This window comes from Corythoichthys intestinalis, chromosome 8, assembly GCF_030265065.1.
Source record: "Corythoichthys intestinalis isolate RoL2023-P3 chromosome 8, ASM3026506v1, whole genome shotgun sequence".
NCBI lineage: Eukaryota > Metazoa > Chordata > Actinopteri > Syngnathiformes > Syngnathidae > Corythoichthys > Corythoichthys intestinalis.
This window is the reverse complement of record NC_080402.1, coordinates 19,229,062-19,253,168: the sequence shown is the minus strand read 5'-3', so window position 1 is coordinate 19,253,168 and position 24,107 is coordinate 19,229,062. Positions and strand designations below refer to the sequence as shown.

At 38.5% G+C, this 24,107-nt stretch overlaps 2 protein-coding genes across 2 annotated transcripts in view; both read right to left on the bottom strand.

The window, feature by feature from the left end:
• Nucleotides 1-986: 986 nt before the first annotated feature.
• btbd3a (BTB (POZ) domain containing 3a) lies at nt 987-11,996 on the bottom strand. The gene is made up of 6 exons (XM_057844687.1): nt 11,859-11,996; nt 8,184-8,430; nt 8,023-8,113; nt 6,406-6,524; nt 5,911-6,319; nt 987-4,117 (listed from the first exon to the last, which is right to left on the bottom strand). Exons 2-6 carry the CDS (start codon nt 8,378-8,380, stop codon nt 3,494-3,496), a joined length of 1,440 nt encoding a protein of 479 aa, XP_057700670.1. The 5' UTR covers nt 8,381-8,430; nt 11,859-11,996; the 3' UTR covers nt 987-3,493.
• A 1,415-nt stretch (nt 11,997-13,411) lies between these two features.
• LOC130920617 (striatin-like) overlaps nt 13,412-24,107 on the bottom strand; it is a 47,535-nt gene continuing 36,839 nt past the window's right edge. The window contains exons 15-18 of the mRNA XM_057843959.1: nt 20,070-20,210; nt 19,880-19,981; nt 19,693-19,779; nt 13,412-17,589 (exon numbers count right to left, since the gene is read on the bottom strand). Coding sequence (XP_057699942.1) covers nt 17,420-17,589; nt 19,693-19,779; nt 19,880-19,981; nt 20,070-20,210 — 500 coding nt within the window. The 3' untranslated portion in view covers nt 13,412-17,419. The remainder of the gene's footprint in view (nt 17,590-19,692; nt 19,780-19,879; nt 19,982-20,069; nt 20,211-24,107) is intronic.

Genomic DNA, 24,107 nt, shown 5'->3' with positions numbered 1-24,107 from the left:
GGATGTTTTGCAGGAAAACCTGAGGCCGCCTGTCAGACAATTGAACCTGAAAAGAGGAATAATGCTGCAACAAGACAAGGATCCAAAACACTGAAGTAAATCAACTTCATTATGGTTTCAGAAGAACAAAATACACGTTTTGGAGTGGCCAAGTCAAAGTCCAGACTTGAACCCCATTGAGATGCTGTGGCATGACCGCGATTCATGCCAGACATCCCAGGAATCTGACTAAACTACAGCAGTTTTGTAAAGAAGAATGGGCCAAGATTAGTCCTCATCGATGTGCCAGACTGATCTGCAGCTAAAGGATGCGTATGGCTTAAGTTATTGCTGCCGGGGGGGCGGGGGTTGGGGGGGGGGGGGGGTGCTCAAAATATTAAATGTGATAGTTCACTTATTTTCCCCCCTTCTGTCATTGTTTGCATACTATCCTCATATATGAAAACCTATAAATGTTTGGGGGGTTTCAGTTAAGCATTGTTTTTTTCATCTGTGTGATTTTGACAAATATCCGATCAAATATGATGGTGATTTTATGCAGAAATATGAGCAATTCCAAAAGGTTCAGATAATTAATTCACCTACAGTGGTATGAAAAAGTAACCAACACAAGGCCAGCATTACCAGACCGATCTTTTGGACATTATTGTATTATTTAACTTCCTACAACAAATCTTATTGAAGGTGCGAGTCTTTAAACTCTTAAAAATCCTCCAATTTGTATCCGCCATCTTTAACCTACATAGATGCCAAGGTGGTGGTTTTGTTGGTTCTTTCCTATTTTCAAAGACTGGTTTGTTTAGAAGGTTTGCTTAACGGAGAACTGGATATCATAAAGATGAACTTAAATTTTATAAAGGGCTCAGGAATTTCGAAAGGTCATGAGCCAAATGGTTTGCAGATATTAGTCAGGTGATGGCTGCAATTTAATTTGGCACTCAAACATTCATCAGAAAAAAAATAGTAGGGATTGAACATACAGATAGTCAATGTGATATAATGTATTTATTTTGATGATTCTTTGCCAATAAAAGTAAAAACAGACACATAACTATATAAATATACAAATAGGACAATAGAATGTTGTTGTTTTTTAACTCATGATTTAAGGCCACTTCTGCCACCGCGCACATTCAACAGACATGAAAAACAAGTGATGCATGGACACACAAAACTACTGACAACACATCACCATGTGCTTGGTAAAATTAAAAATGTTACATCTTTGTTTTCAAAGAGAACATTTTTGTGTCAACATGATTTTTAAGGCAAGAGTCCAGTTCATAGATGATTCTTCACAAATGGAAAAACCTGTCCAGCAAAGAAAGAGTGGAAAGCTCAAAAGTCTTTGCTGTTTGGGGTTTTTGCGTCACTTGAGAACTTTGTGGAGAAACGCCAAAGAAATTCACATCTTCTGTTGTGAAGGTGAAAAGGAATTCTACAGATGCGGTCCACTATAGGGAAAACTAAAGTGTGAGCCTTTGGAAAGCCGTCTGAGCATGTATTCCGTATCGTAGATACCTTTTTTGGAGAGGGGTGGATCAACTATCATGTGCTATAGTCCTCTATTGCATTGCTTCTCAAAGTGTGGTTTCAGTACCACCAGTGGTACACAAAAGATTGACTCAATTAAATGTTAAAAAAAAACTTTTTTTAGACCACTACTGTGCATGAATCAAGTACAGTTCAGTGGTCTTCAACTCAAACAACAAACAGTCATGGTTAAGAACAGTTTCTATTCAAATACTAAGGAACAACTTTTAAGTGTAATACTATTCAACTAAATCCTTAAATAGATTACCATTACATTTGTTCCCTTTCTTGTTGGGCCTTCTGTATTTTGTTTATACGACTTTGTGAATGAACATAGGGTTCAAATTCTGGTGTTAGCCAACCTCTAGCAAAGTTACCATGTCGTGTACATTTGGTTATGTTACCGTTAGGCCTGTCGCGATAACAAATTTTAGTAGGCGATACATTGTCTCATAAATTATTGCCGAAATGTAATATTATTGCTATTTTTTAAAAATCAATTTAACTACTAATGTAGTGACAAAACATCCTAATAAATCAATGTGTTGATGACCAATAAACATCTGTGAAACACACGAACACACGCACGCGCATATATATTCGATAAATCACAGCCGGGACAATTACCGCCCTCATTTTTATTTACCGTTAACTGACTTATTGCATATTGCAACAGGCTTAGTTACCGTGTTATCATAGGCGGCGGAGTTTGACTTTTGGGGCTGGGGGGGCACAACATGTTGATGACCCCAAAACGCAGTGTCAGCAATAAAATTAACTTACAAGAATATTTATAATAATAAGTTGACATGAGCATTTTTTGTTTCCCATCATTCTTGAAGGGAATTCTAAATCAGGCTGTTTGGGCAATACTTTTCGTCAAGATCGTCATCCATTGAATTTGGTACGCCCACCGGTGTTGTGCCAATGTAGTTACCCCAGTCAAAAGTTGTATCCCCTCGGCGGACCCATATGGCGGGAGATTTGTCTCTATTATTCAATCAAAAAAAGTTGCCTTTATCAATTTTTGAATGCAAAAATAAAGTTGAAACTAAAGAAAGTAAAAAAAAGCATGTGAAAATAATTTTTCTTTGATTAATTTTATTCTTTTATTTTTTTTTAAGTCAAGTTTTTTTTTTGGTTTGAAGCAACTTTTGATTGAAGTAATGTTGATTTGTATTTGGGCCACATTTTGGCTAGGACATTTTTCTCTTTATTATCCAAAAATAAGTTGCTTCAAAAAATATAGATTTTCAAAAATAAAAACCACTTCAATCAAAAAAAAGAAAAATTTCAATTATAGAAAAACGTTTTTGAATACAAAAAATATTTGAGATTGAAAAATTTGAACTTGAACACTTTGATTGAAGCAATCCTTTTTGTGTTTGGGCCATACTATGATTAGGACATTTGTGTCTAAATCATTCAAACCCCCAAAAAGTTGCTTCAATCAAAAAAAAATATTTTCAATCAAAGAAAAAAAATCATTTCAAAAATATTTTTTTCTCTAATACATATATATATTTTAAATTATATGCAAAGCAAATGTCTAAGGTGCTCGTAAAATCATTTCGACCTATTATAAAAATGTTTTTGTTCAATTCATTCATTTTTGTTGCAGTTTTATAGTTTTATAACTTATATATATATATATATATATAGGAAAGTGAATTACATGCAATGACACTTTTCAGCCACTAGGCCCCCCCCCTTAAAATCCGCTTATGCTTGTTATCGCATTTATAGTCATATTTGCCGATTTTTGTTATGTGAGAGGTTGTGCATAAATTACATTAAAATCAAACTTATTCAGATGTTTTATCAGTGATCTTTTGGGCATTTGTTCTATTCTTTACAAGTGTGATGTATTTTATTACTAGTGAGGACCAAAGAGCATGATAGCTTGAGTAATGGGAATAAATACTCAAAAGGCCTTCCATTGGAGCCAAAAAGTGTCTACTCAAGCGTAGAAGATGAGTTCTGGTATCTGACCGCCTTGCACGCCAGTTCCGTTAGTGCTGTCTGAGGAGCACTGGAACTGGAAAGTGACCTTACCGCACTGCACCTCAGTCATGCCCTCCTGTCCGAAGTAGCTGAGCTCATTTCCGTCCAAGACCACGCTGGCTGTGTAGAAGGCGTCGGGCTCGATCTGGACCGGGTGCTCGAACCACACGGCGAAAGTGGAGCTGGAGCCGTCCGAGAAGTACTTGATGACGCGCTGCGCCACCGGTGCGCCCTGACGCTTCAGCTCCATTTTGGCCCCGTATTCGGCCGATCCGCAGCTGGAGCCGTAGAGGCCGAAGCCGGCCACGAAGACGCGCTTGTCCACGGCGAACTGTATACTGTCACAGCGTCCGCGGTAGCGCCACTGGTTGCTGCGGTAGGCGCACGACTGGAAGCGGTGGCAGCGCTGCGGCGCCAGGCCTTGTCGAGGCTTGCTGCAAAACAGCAGCTCAGGCTTGTTGGCCGCCGTATACCACAGGAAGATGTCGTTGGTCTCGTTTAGCGTCAGCACGCCGGACTGCGCTGCCCCGTTAGCGAAGTCCTCAAGAGCCATGGCGGGGATGCGGATCAAGTATATGGCCTAGTTTTAACACACACAGGCGTACTCTTATATAAACATGTCATTTTCACCAGGGATGGGAATTTTGACTAAATTCAAAATAGACTAACTTTGAAAGTGTTTGCATTTAGTTCCATTGATTTGGGTGGATACAATGCCTTCTAGTGGCAACAGTGAATATGACATAAGTCATTTAACATGGCTCAATCCAGCTGCTCCCTTTAAAGACCAGCATTAGGTATTTTTTTGTTTGGCTGAATCCATCTGCTCCCTCTTTAAACCAGCATAAGGTAATTTTTTTTGTTTGAGCTAATATGTTGTTTTATGCATTCATAATTTAGTTTCATAAACTTCATAATGTATTGACATGACATATTTCCCATTCACTGCGTCACACCTTCCCGAAGGGGGCCGTCTAACACTCCGCTTCATTTATTAACATTCGGTCACATGCAGCGATCTAACGCCAGATTTAGGTGGAAAAAGTACAATAGCTGTACCGCATGCAAACAGGAAGGATTGTCTCAGGAGTGATTTGTTCGAGGATTGAAGGTAATCATTACATTTTTCGTACCATGCATTCATTTTGAAACGTGAAAAAAATCAATGGTAGACATTAGCTGCTACAGCACTAGCATTATACTTTGCAATATTTACGTAAAATAAATGCTACCTGCACCTTTTTTTTTTGTTGCTTTTAACCAAGAATTGAAACTGTTTTACGTTCATATCTAGAAAGAATTCAAGGATTTAAGCATTTATTCACAAGAATTTTTTAACGGAAAAAAAGCTCTTTGTGGTGATAAGGCGGCGCCACAGTGGCTTAAAGACTATAGCCTCATAGTTTGAAATATTTATGTAAAATAAACACTACATGCAGTTTTTTTTTTGCTTTTAACCAACAACAGAGGCTGTTTTATGTCCATTTTTATAAAGAATAAGCATTTATTCACAAGAATTTTCAACTGAAAAACTTTGCTTACATATGGCGGCCGCTAATTTCCTTAGTGACTAGCATCATAGTTCGCAATACTTATGCAAAATAAATGTTACCTGCACGTTTTTTTTTTCTTTTAACCAAGAATCGAGACTGTTTTACGGCCATATCTATAAGGAATTCAGGGATTTAAGTATTTATTCACAAGAATTTTCAACGGATAAAGCTCTTTGTTTGTGTTTCCACTCGGTCAGCTTTGACGGAGATAGGCCCCATATGAATCGGCCCCGCGCCCCATGTCCCCTCATACATTAAGAAGTTTATGTTTCTTTATAGCGATATTTAACATTTTTTTTGTGTGGGAATATGTGTTTGAATGATTTGTTAAGAGCATTGTTTAAAAAAAAAAGTTAGCATTTTGTAGCATTCAAGCTAGCGGACGGTTCCTAATCCGACAACTTAATTATTCGAACCAACTAGTTGATAGATTAATCGATTACTGAAATAGTCAATAGCTGCAGCCCAACCTTTGACTGACCAGTAAAATATGAAACGTTTAATTATGAGTAGGCGATTAAACGATTAGTTTAAACGACTAATTGCGCACATCTCAACTGTTTACCACTCAGAATCAACAGGTGACCCAAAATGAACCGAAAGTGACTCAGTAATGCCCCAAAATTAACAAGAATTGACCCAGAAACGACCCAGAGTCAACACGAAGTGTTTCAGAAGTGCCCCAAAATTCCCCCAAATCAACAGCAAGTAACCTTAAATACACAGGAACCTAGAAATGTCCTAAAATCAACAAGTGCATTACAATACAAGGTGTAAAATCCCACACAATTTCTCCAGAAAGAAGAGATATTTTGCACACCTTTCCGAGCACCATCCGCTTATTCTCGATGGTGGGCCTCAGATCCCGACGCTGACACTCGGCTTCGGCCCAGCTGAGCGCCGCCTCAAACACCACCATCTCCTTGGCGTTGAGGGTCTCGCGGCGCAGGATGCTCTCCAGCGTGTGCGCGTCGATGTCGCAGAAGCCCTCAGAGCGCAGGGCCAGCTCGGCTTGAGCGTCGATCACTTCCCAGCAGCGTTGCGTCAGGTCGGGCTCCTCGAACAGGCAGCTCTGAGACAGCAGTACGCAGGCGTTCTTGGCGCTCAGGCTCGTCTCCAGGAAGTTTACGCAAGCGCGCGCCAGGTGCGGCACTATGTACTTCTTAGCGGCATACAGCGTAGCCAAAACTGTGTCGGCACACAGCTCGATCTCATCGCAGTAGATGTACCTGGTGGCCAGAACCCCCGATTACTAAAACTTCAAATCCTTTTTCAATTAAATTGGCAGTAGTTAGTTATCTGAAATTGCACCCACTTGAGCATAGCGAGGAAGGACGGCGGCTCCACGTCGGGGATGCGAATCTCCTCTTGATCCTCAGCCAGCTCGCCATAGAACATGGCGTGGAAAACCGAGCTGCCCACCGCCAGGACATACTGGAAACATAAGAGGACCCCATTCTTCACTTCACTTGCACTAAACCGCGTAGATTTGATTATGCTGGTCTACAAAGTTTTGGAAAACATCTGCTTCAGAGATGAAAACGGGAAATTCGTACTTGCTGTGTTGACATGGATTGGAAAATAAAAGATTTTCGTGCCGGTTGGCAAAAGTATTCAAGGTATTTAATGTTAAAGTTTGATTTCAAAGATACATTAGTGTAATTATATAATGTCATATTTAGAATTTGATACATTTGACATGAGATGAATATACAGTGGGAAGAACAAGTATTTGATACACTGCTGATTTTGCCGGTTTTCACACTTGCAAAGCATGTAGAGGTCTGTAATTTGTATCATAAGTTCTCTTCAACTGTGAGGGACGGAATCTAATACAAAAAAACAGAAAATCATGCTGTATGATTTTTAAATAATAAATTTGCATTTAATTGCATGAAATAAGTATTTGATACATTACCAACTAGTAAATATTTCGGCTCTTAGTTCTTTTTTAAGAACCCCTCCTGTTCTTCACTCATTACCGGAAGTAACTGCACCTGTTTGAACTTGTTACCTGTATAAAAGACACCTGTTCACATGCTCAAACAAACAAACTCCAACCTCTCCACAATGGCCAAGACCAAAGAGAGATATATTACGTTTTTATTACTTTTTTATGAGAACAAGGACAATAATATGAAGAGGTGTAGTTATAATTTTTTTTTTTTTTTTTTTTTTTTACCAGCCCACTACCAATTTACAGTGGCAGCAGAGTTGCACGGAACTGCGTCTTCCTGAACGGGGCGTAACAGAAAATAATTGAGAAGCACTGCCTTATACCAACGCAGAAGGCTTCTACATTCACTTTGAAGACTACATGCACATTGACCCAAAACCTATAATGAAAAACCGATGTCGATAATATCAGATAAAATTTTACAATCCATTTATCGGCCGATATTATAGGGTAGCTGATCGTATCGGCTCTCTTATTCCGTAATGATCTTATGTTCTCTTATCCCAGCTGCCCAATAGCATCAGACCAACTCTAATAAATTATGTAAAGAAGTTTTTTTAACTGTCAAGTTTACATAATTTTTAAAGTCTCAAACATTTAGATAAATGCTTTTTTAGGCCTGAATTTTGAATCCACTTAATGCTTTTTAATGACCCGCACAAACCCTATTTTCCGTTAACTGTTTAGCATTTTTATTGATTTAAACATCCTTATTTTCTTTTATTGTACTTTAACTTTTATTTTCTGAATCTATAAAGAGCTACTAGTAAAATGGTATTTCCTTATAAAATTTCTGTATTTTACCTATTTAACTTAATTCCCTTGATTTCCATCACTGTGCGGGCATGCAAGTGTACTGCACAAGAGTGACAGTAAATGTAACTCCCAATTTACAAATAGAAAAGAGCATAGTAGTGAATGAGTTCATCGCAAGCTGGAGAGCAGGGGTTATTATTTGTGTGTGAGCTGTGGTACCTTGTGGCCCGGAACCCGCTGCGTCCCACCTGGCGGTCCCACCACAAAGTAGACATCTGCCATCATGTCATTGTTAAACATGACTGAGTTCCTGCATCAAACAAACCAAAAAAATGACTCATACTAGTTTTACTCATGCTATTTAAATCAGGGGCACCCACCTCTCCCGTATGGTGGGGTACAAGCCCTGCCAGGTACAGCCGGCCTGCCTGGAGGTGCCGTTGTTGTTGCTCAGGTTCTGCTGGTGATGCTCTTGTTGGTACTGTGGGTTGTGCTGCTGCTCCTGCTGCTGCTCTTCTTGCTGCTGCTCAGAGGCGGACGGAAGAAGCTTCTTGGCGGGAAACAACTCGGCGGCCATTCTAGGGCAGTCACGCCACCGACCGCTCACCACTCATGACCACAGCCTCCCTGCACACCCACACGTACACAACAGGTTACATAGGTGTGTCGGTAAGGTTGCAAAGAGCCAAGAAAATATGGAATATTCCCTGGTAGTCTCCAGTGTACGTCAGTGGGAATTTAAGATCAAACATGTTTTATCTGCTAACTGTTTGGCTCGCTATCATTTTTTTAACAGGCCAAATTCCAATGAAGTTGGTAGGGTGTGTTATGCAAAAATAAAAATGGACTACAATGACTTGCAAATCATGTTCAACTATATTTAAAGGAACACTAGGTAACTTTTCAACCTTTGTAAAATATATTAATAACATTTGTAATGTCGACTGACAACTAGTTGAATAGCACTTCCTTTATATCTTGAGGGTGTATGTATTGTAGTGCTGCAACGATTCATCGATTAACTCGAGTATTCGATTAGGAAAAAAATATTCGAATTAAATTTTGTTGCTTCGAGTTTTCGTTTAATTAAAGTAGTGTTGTAATGGTTTATTTTGAAAGTGTTTGCATTTAGTTTCATTGATCAAGGTGGATAAACTGCTCTCTGGTCTGCCTCTTTTCACATGGCTGAATCCAACTGCTCCCCGTTAGGACCAACGTAAGTTAAGTTTCTGTTTGAGCTAATGTTTTTTGATGTGTTCAAAATTTAGTTTACAGGTATATTTAGCCGTTTTTTTGTGGGAATGTGTTTGAACCATTTGTTATAAGCATTGTAAAAAAAACTTTAGCATTTTATAGCATTTAAGCTAGCGGACTTTTTCTATGTAAGTTAGCCAATTGGTCTTTTGTTGTACATAGATCCTCATATTTTTTTTAAAATTAATTATACCGTTTGAGGCTCAGCTCGGGTATTTAAATTTTTCATGTTCCTTATCCGAATACTCTATTATTCAAACTAACTAGTCCATCAATTAATCGACTACTAAAATATTCGATAGCTGCAGCCCTAATGTATTGCTTACACCAGCAATAGTTAACTTTGACAAAAAAAAAAAAAAAAAACTACAAATGTGCTGACTACTTTACGGCATACATCACTTCACCCTTTCCCCATTCATTATAAAGATGGAAGTCGATGCGAACACTTTCGCGCGAATTCTGCAAAGATGACAGTGCAACAATAGAGACAAAAAGCTTTGTCTGAGGAGGAAAAAAGAGAGGCAATTAGGATATACAGAATAAACATTGGCCTGGGTTTCACTCGCTGGCGTGACGCCACCTCTCCCCCAAAACGAATTCGTCTTAGCCACAAGACTGCTAACCGTCATATGCTACTGTTTAGCCACAAGTGGATTAATTATCTTATTACTATTCATCCTTCACACGGCCGCTGAAAACAGATATGTTGTTTATTCCATCTGCAGGCGACCGAGAGATAGATTTTTGGTTGCTCGATGATTTTATTAAGATTGATTTAAGAGACTGTGCGGGTTTGCGCTGGTTCTCATAGGAAACGCAATGCTAGTTCTCATTGGAAACACATTCTTCCTAAAGGCAAAACACTATCGCTTTTGTCCACCGACATCGCTAAAATCGACCAAAACTGAAAAGTAGGGCTGCTGCTATCGATTATTTTAGTAGTCGATTAATCGATGTACTAGTTAGTTCGAATAATCGAGTAATCGGATAAGGAACATGAAAAATTAAAATACCTGATCTGAGCCTCAAACAGTATTCAAAAAAATGAGGAATACGTACAACAAAAGAACAATTGGCCAACTTACATAGCAAAAGTCCGCTAGCTTAAATGCTATAAAATTATTTTCGTAACACTTTATAATAACTACCCGTTTTACTAGTTAATAAATCATTAGTAAACTGTTGATGAATGATTTATTGGTGATTCGTGAAGTATTTGTTAACAGTTTGTTAAGCATTTACAGGGTGTTCTTAACCCGAAAAACAGTTTGTGTAGAAACGTTTCAAGTTTTTGTGTGTAACGTTTGGCATTTCTATCTTTTCAGGTTAAGAAATGCCATTCACTTCAAAAGAAAAGGCGTTTTGATAAGGCATTTTGCAGGCAGCGCTCATGTTGCACATTTATGAAAATTTGCCATAGAACCAACAAATATTTGTACTTTTCTTTGTATATTCAACCAATAAAACTTATGACCTTCAACATAAAGTGTATATAGTTTTATTAAGATCCATCAACTAGCATGGGCATTTAGAATGGGGTCGACCATATTGGAAAACCCTGTAAATGCTTAACTAACTGTTAACAAATACTTCACATATTAATAATAAATCATTTATCAACAGTTTACTAATGATCTATTAACTAGTAAAACGGATAGTTATTATAAAGTGTCAACATAATTTTTTTACAGTGCTCTTAACAAATGGTTCAGACACATATTCACACATAAAACGGCTAAATATGCCTATAAACTAAATTATGAATGCATAAAAAACAGCTCAAACAAAAAACTTGGCTTAAGTTGGTCTTAACAGGGAGCAGTTGGGTTCAGCCATGTGAAATGAGGCAGACCTAAGGGCAGTGTATCCACCCTGATCAATAAAACGAAATGCAAACACTTTCAAAATAAAACATTCCAACACCACTTTAATTAAACGAATACTCGAAGCAATAAAAATCAATTCGAATATTTTTTTTCAAAGTTAATCGATTAATCCTTGCAGCACTACTGAAAGGTTACCAAGTGCTGCTTTAAATGAATACATTATAAACTACAAGACAAGGGTCACATTTACCAGATACCAGTACCACTGTGTTGCTTCACATTCTTTTGTTGTTGTTTTTTTTAAACAACATTCAATCAACGTCCAGGAAGTGAGGACGCTAATTGTTGAAGCTTTTTAAGTGAAATTCGTTCCCATTCTTGCTTCACTTCTCAACAGTGCGAGCTCTCTGTTAATACAACGTTAATAAAAGCCAAATTGAAATGAAAGCCAGAAATACACTCTGATTATGCCCCCTACCAACGCTCTAAAATTTAGCTACGCATTTTTATTTATAACTCATTGCCTACTAGGAATAAATATAGACGTGCAATGAATGCATTTAAACTGGAAAATCGATTTGGACGTCTAGAAGTCAAAAGCACCCAATGAGTGCTCTTCAAGGGTTAAACGACACGTGTGATAGTCCTACTTTCATGTAAAACAAATATTCGTTAAAAAAAAATGCTCCAAAAACAGTGCAGCTTGGCGATGCTAAGCTAAGTTAGCAGATACAACAACACAATGTAGTAACTTTTATTCCTTGACGTTAAGAGAACGCGGTAGTCCATTACAGACTCAAGTCAAAAAACGCTGGTCTAACAAGAAAATGCAACAACAAAATGTCAAATGTGTATTTTGTTTGTCGGAGCTGTTAGCTTCATGCTAAATTGCTAGAGAGCTGTCGAACGAAATTAAATACCCAAACAAAATGTCCTCATTTTGTGCCACGGCGCCAATCAAGTGTGACTTACTTTAAAGTTTTTCACAGGTGTACGAGTTCATCGCGCGCTAGTTTAATGTTCCCAAAAGATGACTGTGCCAACGATGCACTTTTGTTGTTGACAGTAAAAGTAAGCCGAGCTTGTCTTATTCTTGTTTTTTGTTGGCAGTTTACCTTTGTATCGTGGGGAATTACCGCCATCTACTGGGTTGACGGTTTGGCACAATAAATAAATACATAAATAAAAATGAAAACAATCCCTTTCTCTATATCCATTTTATCAGCCGTTTACTTAAAAAACACCATTAGTTGTCTTTGGATCTTGGCCGTTTTTACCTTTAGAATATTTTCCATCCTAAATGCCTCTTTTGCCGATACCAGCACGGTTTTCAAATGTTTCCTTTGCTCCCCATAATTCACACACATCGTTAATACATGTTCAACTGTTTCATGATCCCCAAGGTGAGCTTGTCTTCTTCTACTGTCTGATATTCAACATCAAAAAATGTGACAATACTCACAATCGCTCCCTTTTATCAGTGTTATCAGTTGGATATCGGGTGTTCTCCGGTGCCCCTTGTGTTGGGACAGAGCATCCCACCGGAAGAACTGATTGCGAGAAATGGTGGGTCAGTCTTGCTCATGGCGCACACGTTGGGCTTCCGTGATAAGAAGGCGTCGTGTATCTTTTATGCCCTATATTCTGCTTGTTTTCCTCAAACAATGATATAAGTGCTATTTATTTTCTATTGGGTGTTAGAGTAATACAAACAGTTAGACGGTGCCTACGAGAAAAGGTACTATCTCCTTCAGTAGAAAACACATACAGGATTACACTTCTCTCTAAGCAGCTTCCTACTCAAGTTTTGCAAGTTAGCAAATTCACACAGTTTAATGTTATGCTAACTCCGATGCAGGTCAGACTTTCAGTAGCAAAATTTGTGGTGTGTTCGCCACCTCCACAACATTGACGTCTTTTTACATCATTCACATTGGCTGCTGCCGGCTGGAAAAAAAATTCTAATATCCCTCCTTTTCGAAGGGGGGGGGGGGACAGCATGTTGTCGATATATTGTATAAGTCATTAACCAAACAAACGTGCGTTTGAGGGAAAAAAATGCTCCGCAACATTCAGCAAGTGAAAAGGGGTAAATGTAAGTCTGAACATAATGAAAATAATTCACTTAATAAGGGTAGGGTCAATTCTATCCTTACAACATATGGGAAGACAATCTGAATTACCTATATAACTGAACTCAATATATAATATGCAAATCAGGGTTCTTAAAAGTTGGTGGGGACAATTTGAGGATCCTAAAAAGGTGGTAGTGTTATGTCCCTAGACTCCCTACCGTCCCTATCCAAACCTATCCCCTTAAAGTGGACGCTCAATTAGATCCTATGACCAAATCCGATCCTGTCCGCTGCCATAATGGTCACTGATTCTGAGTATCGGAACTGGACAAAAAAAAAAAAAAAAAGTTATTTTAACATGTGAATTTCTGAGACAAAAGCCTGTTACTGTGGAAGATACCTTTTGTCTCGAAGATTTAAAAAAAGAAAAGAAAAAAAAATGTAGTCTCAAAAAAAATACACATTTTCCTCTGAAAATAGCAACTTTATTTGTGCAGTACTGTCAGATATGTGCTGATACATCAAATCCATACTCACACGCACTGTTCTTTACAATACAGTATACATTCATTCATTAATGTTCCACAACAAACATAAATGCAATGCATGTTTACTTCTCATTCCATAATGTATATCTGCACGGCTAATTAAAGTGTTGATTCTGAAAAATAAAGCATCAAATATTTCAGTATGATTTATTTTTGTATATATATATATATATTTAATTAAAAGTGTACAATAACATGGTTAAAGTTCACACAATATTTTATAGTAAAAACAAGAGTATGTACATTGTCGCTAAGCTATCAGCTTTCACTGTACACATTAATCACACATCATTTACAAACAGTGAAGCAACAAAGCAAAGTTTTCTGCTTAAAATGGCCCCAAAAAAGCAAGTTTTTAATATTTATAATGTCAGTTGGCGAACATAAAGCTTCAATTGATGCAAAAAGCTTCACATCACGTTAATAAATAGATTCAATTTCATTTCTTAGACTGTACAACCTTTTCATACCCGTCAACACACTCAACCAATAAGAATAAAGCTATTGATTACCTAGGAGAAAAACTTAACATAATTTCACCTTTTTTTAAGCATTTTAAAAATATATCTTATAAATACACAATATGCATCATAAGCTAATCAACATTAGCAACACAGCAGGTTAAGTAGAAAGCATTTGGGGCCATCGCGGAAATGATTTGCTGCCACAGCAGAAAAATAACAATGTTCAGCATGATCAGTTCAGCTCTATACCCTGATAAATTACCGCAAAGCAATTATTTGCAGTTCAGGTCACTGGCGGAAGCCCCTCCCAGTTGTGTCAATGCTACTGAAACATGATCATTCACTGCCAGCCCTCCCCCTATAAATAAATTCTTTTCTAAAGCATAAAACTTAAAATTGATCACACTGTAACGTCAAACTTATCATGTCATAATGTGATACTCAATTTTTTTTGTTTCTTGGTGCGCTAGCAATATGCTTCCATAGGTACTAAGCGAATCCCCAAATAAATAAATAAATAAATCATTTACTTCAATCTCATCTCTCTCTTGGTCACATGATTGTTTGCAAAGTTCAAATGTATAATTTGCACAAAGTTATATCAGTGGCGGCCAGCGCCAGAGTCCGACAAAAGACACGGATATTCCCGACCATGAGTTTTCCATTTTGGAGCATATATTGCATTTTATGCATAAATCATTGTTTACTACTTGTCAAGGTGAATTGTAAGATATAAAAATGGCAGGTTGGCTATAGGATGGTTTGAATGAAGCTCCTCAATATTTCTACATAGTCCCTGAACACCACAATGCCTAAAAGCAACAAATGGTAGGTTAAAAAAAAACATAAGTACCAAATTGAAAGAAAGCAGGGGAATACGGTCCAGCAATGAAAAAGGAGTAATTATGCAGAGAAACAAAAATGTCAAATGGCGTCGTGGTGCGCCAAGGGTGTACGTTTGGTCTCAACATTGGTAGGGACGATATGGCATAACCTGCATGTACACTTTTTGCCGGGAACGGGATATTCTTAATGATCAATGCAAAATAAATCTGCAGTGACTAATACTAACTTTTATGTATATTGGTTCAGCCTACACCGTACGATTCAAACCTTTGTTTTCAAACATTGCGAAAGAAACATTTTGAAAACTGCCAGAAAAAAATGTCCAGATTTTATGAGCACAATTAATTTGCATAATTTTAACATAAATTATATTAACATACACTATAAATACAAGCATGTTAATCATCTCTTAACTATCCAGGAATGAAAAAAAAAAAAACATTCGTCTTAAGACCACTCTATATTGTCTAAAAAATAAATAAAAATAAATATAACCGTAAAAACGTCTTTGTCTGGGAGTATCAAAAAATAAATAAAAATGGAGCCGTCCTTCAGGTAAAAAACTAATGCTTTTGTCCACAAGCACAGCCAAACAACAAAAAAATGAAAGCTTCAGTGGGCTGCTTTAAGATCACTTAAATAAAGTAAAACAGGGAAGAAGGGGGTAAAACCCGGTTCACTACATTTCACACAGTTAAATTAACGTTAACAGTAGAAAACATAAACAGCAGGACACTTCTCTCTAAGCAGCTACCTACTCGAGTTCTGCAGGTTAGCTAGTTCATACAGTTAAATGTCATGCTAACTCTGATGCAGGTCGGACTTTCAGGAGCAAAATTAGTGAGGTGTTCCCCTTTTCCGCAACGTTTACTGTATGTCTTTTTACATTTCTTACAGTGGCTGCTGCTGGCTGAAAAAAAAAACGTCTATTATCCCTAATATCTAATGTGTGTGTGTGTGTGTGGGGGGGGGGGGGGGGTCAGGTCATCAGCCAATCAAATGTGTGTTTAGGAAGAAAAAATGGACCGGCACATTTAGCAAGTGAAAAGAGGTACATGTAAGTCTGAACATAATGAAAATAATTCACCTAACAATGGTAGGGTCAGTTACAACAAATAAAACATATGATCAAAAAGACAATCTAAATGACCTACAGTGGGGTAAATAAGTATTTAGTCAACCACTAATTGTGCAAGTTCTCCCACTTGAAAATACTAGAGGCCTGTAATTGTCAACATGGGTAAACCTCAACCATGACAGACAGAATGTGGGGGGGGGAAAAACACAGAAAATCACATTGTTTGATTTTTAAAGAATTTATTTGCAAATCATGGTGGAAAATAAGTATTTGGTCAATACCAAAAGTTCATCTCAATACTTTGTTATGTACCCTTTGTTGGCAATAACGGTGGCCAAACGTTTTCTGTAACTCTTCACAAGCTTTTCACACACTGTTGCTGGTATTTTGGCCCGTTCCTCCATGCAGATCTCCTCTAGAGCAGCGATGTTTTGGGGCTGTCGTTGGGCAACACGGACTTTCAACTCCCTCCTCACCCCGTGGCATCAAAATGATAACAAGAACGGTGAGCAAAAATCCCAGAACCACACGGGGGCACCTAGTGAATGACCTACAGAGAGCTGGGACCACAGTAACAAAGGCTACTATCAGTAACACAATGCGCCGCCAGGGGCTCGAATGCTGCACTGCCAGATGTGTCCCCCTGCTGAAGAAAGTACACATCTAGGCCCTTCTGCGGTTCGCTAGAGAGCATTTGGATGATCCAGAAGAGGACTGAGAGAATGTGTTATGGTCAGATGAAACCAAAATAGAACTTTTTGGTAGAAACACAGGTTCTCGTGTTTGGAGGAAAAAGAATACTGAATTGCACTATACCCACTGTGAAACATGGGGGTGGAAACATCATGCTTTGGGACTAGTTTTCTGCAAAGGGACCAGGACGACTGATCTGTGTAAAGGAAAGAATGAATGGGGTCATGTATCGAGAGATTTTGAGTGAAAATCTCCTTCCATCAGCAAGGGCCTTGAAGATGAGACGTGGCTGGGTCTTTCAGCATGACAATGATACCAAACACACAGCCAGGGCAACAAAGGAGTGGCTTCGTAAGAAGCATTTCAAGGTCTTGTTTGCAATTTTTACTTAAAATAAATGGTAGGGTTGCCACCTTTCAGAAATAATATGGGACGCCCCCCCTAGCGCCCAAAGTTGTACAGGCAGAGAAAAAAAAGGACATCCCCAAAACTTTTAAAATGCATAGAAATGTATCTATTCATTTATATTCTGTATTAGTTCAGTAAGGAACGCCTAGCCAGTCTCCAGATCTCAACCCCGTAGAAAATCTGTGGAGTGAGTTGAAAGTCTGTGTTTTCAAGTGGGAGAACTTGCACAATTAGTGGTTTACTACTTATTTGCCCCACTGTATATAACTGAAGCCACAATATAACTTAAATAAAGTTTCTTAAAAGTTGGTGGGGACAATTTGAGCACCCTGAAAAGTTGGTAGTGTTTTGTCCCTACCGTCCCTATGCAAACCTACGCCCTTGCGCTATAGTAGATGGATTTGGGCCAGTGAGACGGCGGTCAGACGAAGACTTTGGCCAGGGCGTCGGCCCCCGCGCTAGCGATGTAGCACTTGGCGGGGTGGAAGGCCACATCCTGGATGGACTCGTCAAACTTCTTGCGGTGGGCCGTGAACTCCTGGATACACGTCTTGCTCGACACGTTCCATACACGGACTGAGCAGTCGTGGCCTCAAAACAGCAACAACATTGCTCAACAATATGGATGCGGTGCAGATGTCAGGTAAATCTTTTGCACATTACGCTAAAAATCTTTAAATCTTGAAACATTTCATCATAGACTTTATAATGTATTGACATGACACATTCACTGCGTCACTCCGTCCCATACTCTGCATCATTTATTAGCAGTCGGTCACATGCAGCGATCTAACGCCAGATTTAGGTTGAAAAAGTACGAAAGCTGTACCGCATACAAAAAGAAAAGGAAAGATTGTCTCAGGAGTGACTTGTCTGAGGATTCAAGGTAATTATTGTATTTTTTGTACCATGCATGCATTTTAAAACGTTGTGAAAAAAAATCAATGGGAGAGATTTGCCGCTACAGCATTGGCATTATACTTCCCAATTTTACATAAAATAACTGCTAATTGCCTCATTTTTTGCTTTTAACCAAGGATCGAGACTGTTTTACATCCATATTTATAAAGAATTCAGGGATTTAAGCATTTATTCACAAGAATTTTCAACGGAAAAAGCTCTTTGTTTACATATGGCAGCCACTAATTACCTCACTGACTAGCCTCATAGTTTGCAATATTTACGTAAAATAAATGTTACCTGCACGATTTTTTTGCTTTTAACCAAAAATCGAGACTGTTTTATGTCCATATCTATAAAGAATACAGGGATTTAAGCATTTATTCACAAGAATTTTCAACGTAAAAAGCTCTTTGTCTGTGATATGGCGGCCGCTAATTTGCTTATTGACTAGCGTCATAGTTCGCAATTTTTACGTAAAATAAATGGTAGAGTTGCCACCTTTCAGAAATAAGAAATATGGGACAGCCCCCTAGCGCCCAAAGCTGTACAGGCAGAGAAAAAAAGGGCCATCCCCAAAACTCCTAAAATGCATAGAAATGTAGTATCTATTCATTTATATTCTGTATTAGTTCAGTACGGAACGCAACATTTAATTCCCAATTTTGGATCGTTCCTTATTTCAAGGGACAGGTGGCAACCCTAGCTAACGGCACGGTTTTTTTTTTTTTTTTTAACCAAGAATCGAGACTGTTTTATGTCTATATCTATAAAGAATACAGGGATTTAAGCATTTACTCACAAGAATTTTCAACGGAAAAAGCTCTTTGTGATATGGCGGCAGCTAATGTGCTTACTGACTAGCATCATAGTTCGCAATATTTACGTAAAATAAATGCTAAGTGCACTTTTTTTGTTGTTGCTTTTAATCAGAATCAAGACTGTTTTACATCCATATCTATAAGAAATTCAGGGATTTAAGCATTTAGTCACAAGAATTTTCAACAGAAAAAGCTCTTTGTTTACATATGGCGGCCACTAATTTCCTTACTGACTAGCCGCATAGTTCGCAATATTTACGTAAAATAAATGTTACCTGCACGATTTTTTTGCTTTTAACCAAAAATCGAGACTGTTTTATGTCCATATCTATAAAGAATACAGGGATTTAAGCATTTATTCACAAGAATTTTCAACGTAAAAAGCTCTTTGTGATATGGCGGCCGCTAATGTGCTTACTGACTAGCATCATAGTTCACGATATTTACGTAAAATAAATGCTGAGTGCACTTTTTGTTGTTGCTTTTAATCAAGAATCGAGACTGTTTTGCATCCATATCTATATGAAATTCAGGGTTTTAAGCAATTATTCACAAGAATTTTTTAACAGAAAAAGCTCTTTGTCTGTCTTTCCACTCTGTCAGCTTTGACGGAGACATTTGTAACCATTTTATCCGTATAAAAAATTGTGTTGTACATTTTTTTTTAAAATGGTATTTAAAAAGACATTGCTTCACATTTCTATGTACATTTTCATTTCTGAGAATAAAAAATGTTGCAAAATTTTATAATTCTGCAACACATTTTAGTAAATTGAAAATTTTTCATTATATTATTTTTTACAAATTTGCGCAAGTGGTTACAATTTTTTGCTGTACATTTTATCTTAATATTAGCAAATGTATGTAGAAAATTATTTTACACACATTATATTATTTAGAACTATGTTAATGTTTTTATTAATAGTTTTCACCTTTCATGCGAAAGTTGTACCACTGTTCAGGAGTCACTTACTTCCGGACATGAGGTAAATTCCGTTTGGATCCACAGCAAGACTGGTCACTGCATCCAAGTGCGCCACCATGGAGTGTGCTAGCTTACCTGCGCGACACGCCAACAACAAACAAGTCATAAAAGTGACGACGACAACAACAGGAAGTATGTGTTCCTCTGCCTGTGTGGTCACAAAGGCATGACGTACCCGTGTTGTTGTCAAAAAATCGTATGTGTCTGTCCTCATGCGCCGTAATGCTGACAGGCAGCGTGGGATGACTAAGCACTTTGTTGATTGGATGAGGAGAATCTCAACAGGCAAAAAAACTAAATGATCAATCAACATAGACCGTGCACATACATGCACGCACAACTGTATGTGTAATGCATGAGTTTACCTGCAGTTCCTGCCGATTCCATCTTGAGAATCAGCTGCTGAGTCTCCATGTCGAAGATGCAGACATGGCCATCGGAGAAGGACGCGACCGCGTGAGTCGGATCGCTGCTCGACAAGTCCACGGACGTCGGAACACCGAGTTCTGAAATCAACAGCATTTTGGTGCAAACGTCAGTTGGGACACAAAACGTGACTTGCGAAATCAAGGGCGTAGGTTTGGTCCCAACATTGGTAAGGACGCTATAACAGCATGACCTGCATGTACACTTTTTGCTTGGGACGGGATATTTTTAAGACCAAACAGATTGGGTACATTTCTCAAATATAGCTCAAATATAGCTGGTTCCTATGTAAAAATGAAAAAAGGTTACAGTAAAATTATTTTCATGGGAGAAAGTCATTTTTCAAAATGCTTGCTTCATATAAAGGAAATTTACAGTGGTTGTGATTTTTTTTGGGGGGGGGGTAAAAAAATGTGCATCGGCTGCAATTTTTTTAATGAAAAGAGATAGGAAATACATACATTTTAACTAGGGATTAAATGCACAAAATGCACAGTTGGATTTAACGTTAACAGTAGAAAAAGTAGGGGTAGAAAAAGTCTAAGCAGCTTTCTTATTCGAGTTTTACAGGTTAGCAAGTTCCCACGGTTTAATGTTATGCTAACTCTGATGCAGGTCAGACTTTCAGTTGCAAAATTAGTGGTGTGTTCCCAACCTTCACAACATTGACATCTTTTTACATTACTTAAAGTGGCTGCTGCTGGCCGAAAAAAAACCTTTTAATATCCCTCCTCTTCAAAGGGGCAGCATGTCGACATGTATTTCTGTTGCGACTGTGTGAATGTGGGGGTTCTAGTCATCAGCCAATCAAACGTGCGTTTGAAGGGGAAAAAATGGACCAGCACATTCAGCAAGTTAAAGGGGGCAAATGTAGGTTTAAACATTAATGTAGGGTCAATTATATCCTTACAACTTATGGGAGGACAATCTAAATTACCCATACAAGTGAACTCATTATATAATGCAAATAAGGTTGCTTAAAAGTTGGTGGGGAGAATTTGAGCATCCCTTAAAGTTGGTGGTGTTATGTCTCTACCGTCCCTATGCAAACCTACGCCCTTGTGCGAACATGTTACAAGTTACAGTGAGGAAAATAAATATTTGAACACCCTGTGAATTTGCAAGTTTTCCCACTTGGAAATGATGGGCAGGTTTGAAATTTTCACGGTAGGTGTTTGTCCATTGTGAGAGACAATCTAAAAAAAAAAAATCAAGAAATCACAATGTATGATTTTTGAACAATTTATTTGTATTATATTGCTGCAAATAAGTATTTTAACACCTGAGAAAATCCATGTCAATATTTGGTACAGTTGCCTTTGTTTACAATTACAGAGATCAAACGTTTCCTGTGACTTTTCACCAGGTTTGCACACACTGCAGCAGGGATTTTTCACCACTGCTCCACACTGACCTTCTCTAGATCTATCAGGTTTCTGGACTGTCACTAAGAAACACAGAGTTTGAGCTTCCTCCAAAGATTTTGTCTTGGGTTTAGGTCTGGAGACAGGCTAGGCCCGTCCAGAACCTTGATATGCGTTTTACGAAGCCACTGCTTGGTGATTCTGGCTTGGCAATTGCCCCGTAACTCCAGCCTTGTAGAGGTCTACAATTCTGTCTCTGGTGTCTTGGGACAGCTCTTTGGGGTGTATGGTGTGGACAGGTGTTTATATGCAGCTGACCGCCTCAAACAGGTCAAAAAGTCACACTCAAGAAGTCCACCTTCACTCCACCGATTTAGCAGAATAAGTGGAATGAAGGTGGACTTTTAAAGGTGAATAACAGCTCTTTAGGGCTCACAATTGTAGTTAATAGGTGTTCAAATACTTATTTGAAGCACTATAATACAAATAAATTGTTTTTAAAAAATCATACACTGTGATTTCTGGATTTTTTAAAAGATTGTCTCTCACAATGGACATGCACCTACCAAGAAAATTTCAAACCCGTTCATTTCTAAGTTGGGGAATTTGCAAAATCGCAGGGTGTTCAAATGCTTATTCTCTTCACTGTACAGTACATGGAAAAATGTTTTCCTCAAAATGATGGTGAGCCAGAATGTCAAATCTGCCACCCACAACCAAATTCAGTTTAGAATAAGACACCAAGAGTTTTGACCTGAATCTGTGATTATACATATATAGTGTATCACAAAAGTGAGTACACCCCTCGCATTTCTGCAGATATTTAAGTATATCTTTTTATGGGACAACACTGACAAAATGACACTTTGACACAACGAAAAGTAGTCTGTGTGCAGCTTATATTATAGAGTTAATTTATTTTCCTCTCAAAATACTCCAAATATAGCCATTAATGGCAACAAAAGTGAGTACACCCCTTAGAAACTACATACATCCATAAATGTCCAAATTGAGTTAGTGTTCAGACCATACGCTGCACTCTACAGCAAATTGGTGTTCATAGCTGTCACCCCAGGAGGAAGCCTCTTCTGAAGACGGTACATAAGAAAGCCCGCAAACAGTTTGCTGAGGACATGTCAACAAAGCACATGGATTACTGGAATCATGTCCTATGGTCTGATGAGATGGGCGGGCTTTCTTGTGTACCCTCTTCAGAAGAGGCTTCCTCCTGGGGTGACAGCCATGCGCTCCAATTAGATGTAGAATGCGGCGTATGGTCTGAGCACTAACAGGCTGACCCCCCACCTCTTCAATCTGTGCAGCAATGCTGGCAGCACTCCTGTAACGAGTCACATGGCATTTTGGAGGGAAAATGACAAGCAGTACTCAATTTGGACATCTAGGGATGTATGTAGTTTTTAAGAGGTGTACTCACTTTTGTTGCAAGGGGTTAGACATTAATGGCTATATTTTGAGGGGAAAATAAATTAACTATTATATAAGCTGCACAAAGACTACTTTTCATTGTGTCAAAGTGTCATTTTGTCAGTGTTGTCCCATGAAAAGATACAGTGCCTTGCAAAAGTATTCGGCCCCCTTGAACCTTGCAACCTTTCGCCACATTTCAGGCTTCAAACATAAAGATATAAAATTTTAATTTTTTGTCAAGAATCAACAACAAGTGGGACACAATCGTGAAGTGGAACAAAATTTATTGGATAATTTAAACTTTTTTAACAAATAAAAAACTGAAAAGTGGGGCGTGCAATATTATTCGGCCCCCTTGTGTTAATACTTTGTAGCGCCACCTTTTGCTCCAATTACAGCTGCAAGTCGCTTGGGGTATGTTTCTGTCAGTTTTGCACATCGAGAGACTGACATTCTTGCCCATTCTTCCTTGCAAAACAGCTAGAGCTCAGTGAGGTTGGATGGAGAGTGTTTGTGAACAGCAGTCTTCAGCTCTTTCCACAGATTCTCGATTGGATTCAGGTCTGGACTTTGACTTGGCCATTCTAACACAGGTCTTGTGCAGATACCAACAGGTTTTCTTCCAGAATGTTCCTGTATTTGGCTGCATCCATCTTCCCGTCAATTTTAACCATCTTCCCTGTCCCTGCTGAAGAAAAGCAGGCCCAAATCATGATGCTACCACCACCATGTTTGACAGTGGGGATGGTGTGTTCAGGGTGATGAGCTGTGTTGCTTTTACGCCAAACATATCGTTTTGCATTGTGGCCAAGACGTTCAATTTTGGTTTCCTCTGACCAGAGCACCTTCTTCCACATGTTTGGTGTGTCTCCCAGGTGGCTTGTGACACACTTTAAACGAGATTTTTTTATGGATATCTTTGAGAAATGGCTTTCTTCTTGCCACTCTTCCATAAAGGCCAGATTTGTGCAGTGTACGACTGATTGTTGTCCTATGGACAGACTCTCCCACCTCAGCTGTAGATCTCTGCAGTTCATCCAGAGTGATCATGGGCCTCTTGGCTGCATCTCTGATCAGTTTTCTCCTTGTTTGAGAAGAGAGTTTGGAAGGACGGCCGGGTCTTGGTAGATTTGCAGTGGTCTGATGCTCCTTCCATTTCAATATGATGGCTTGCACAGTGCTCCT

What these genes read in the sequence shown, in the direction of transcription:
- btbd3a (XM_057844687.1), bottom strand. Translation starts at nt 8,380, where the DNA reads ATGGCCGCCGAGTTGTTTCCCGCCAAGAAGCTTCTTCCGTCCGCCTCT. An exon ending in TACCCCACCATACGGGAGAG is followed by an intron (nt 8,114 to 8,183) that starts GTGGGTGCCCCT and finishes TGTTTGATGCAG; the next exon opens with GAACTCAGTCATGTTTAACA. An exon ending in AGCGGATGGTGCTCGGAAAG is followed by an intron (nt 4,118 to 5,910) that starts GTGTGCAAAATA and finishes TGTTAAAACTAG; the next exon opens with GCCATATACTTGATCCGCAT.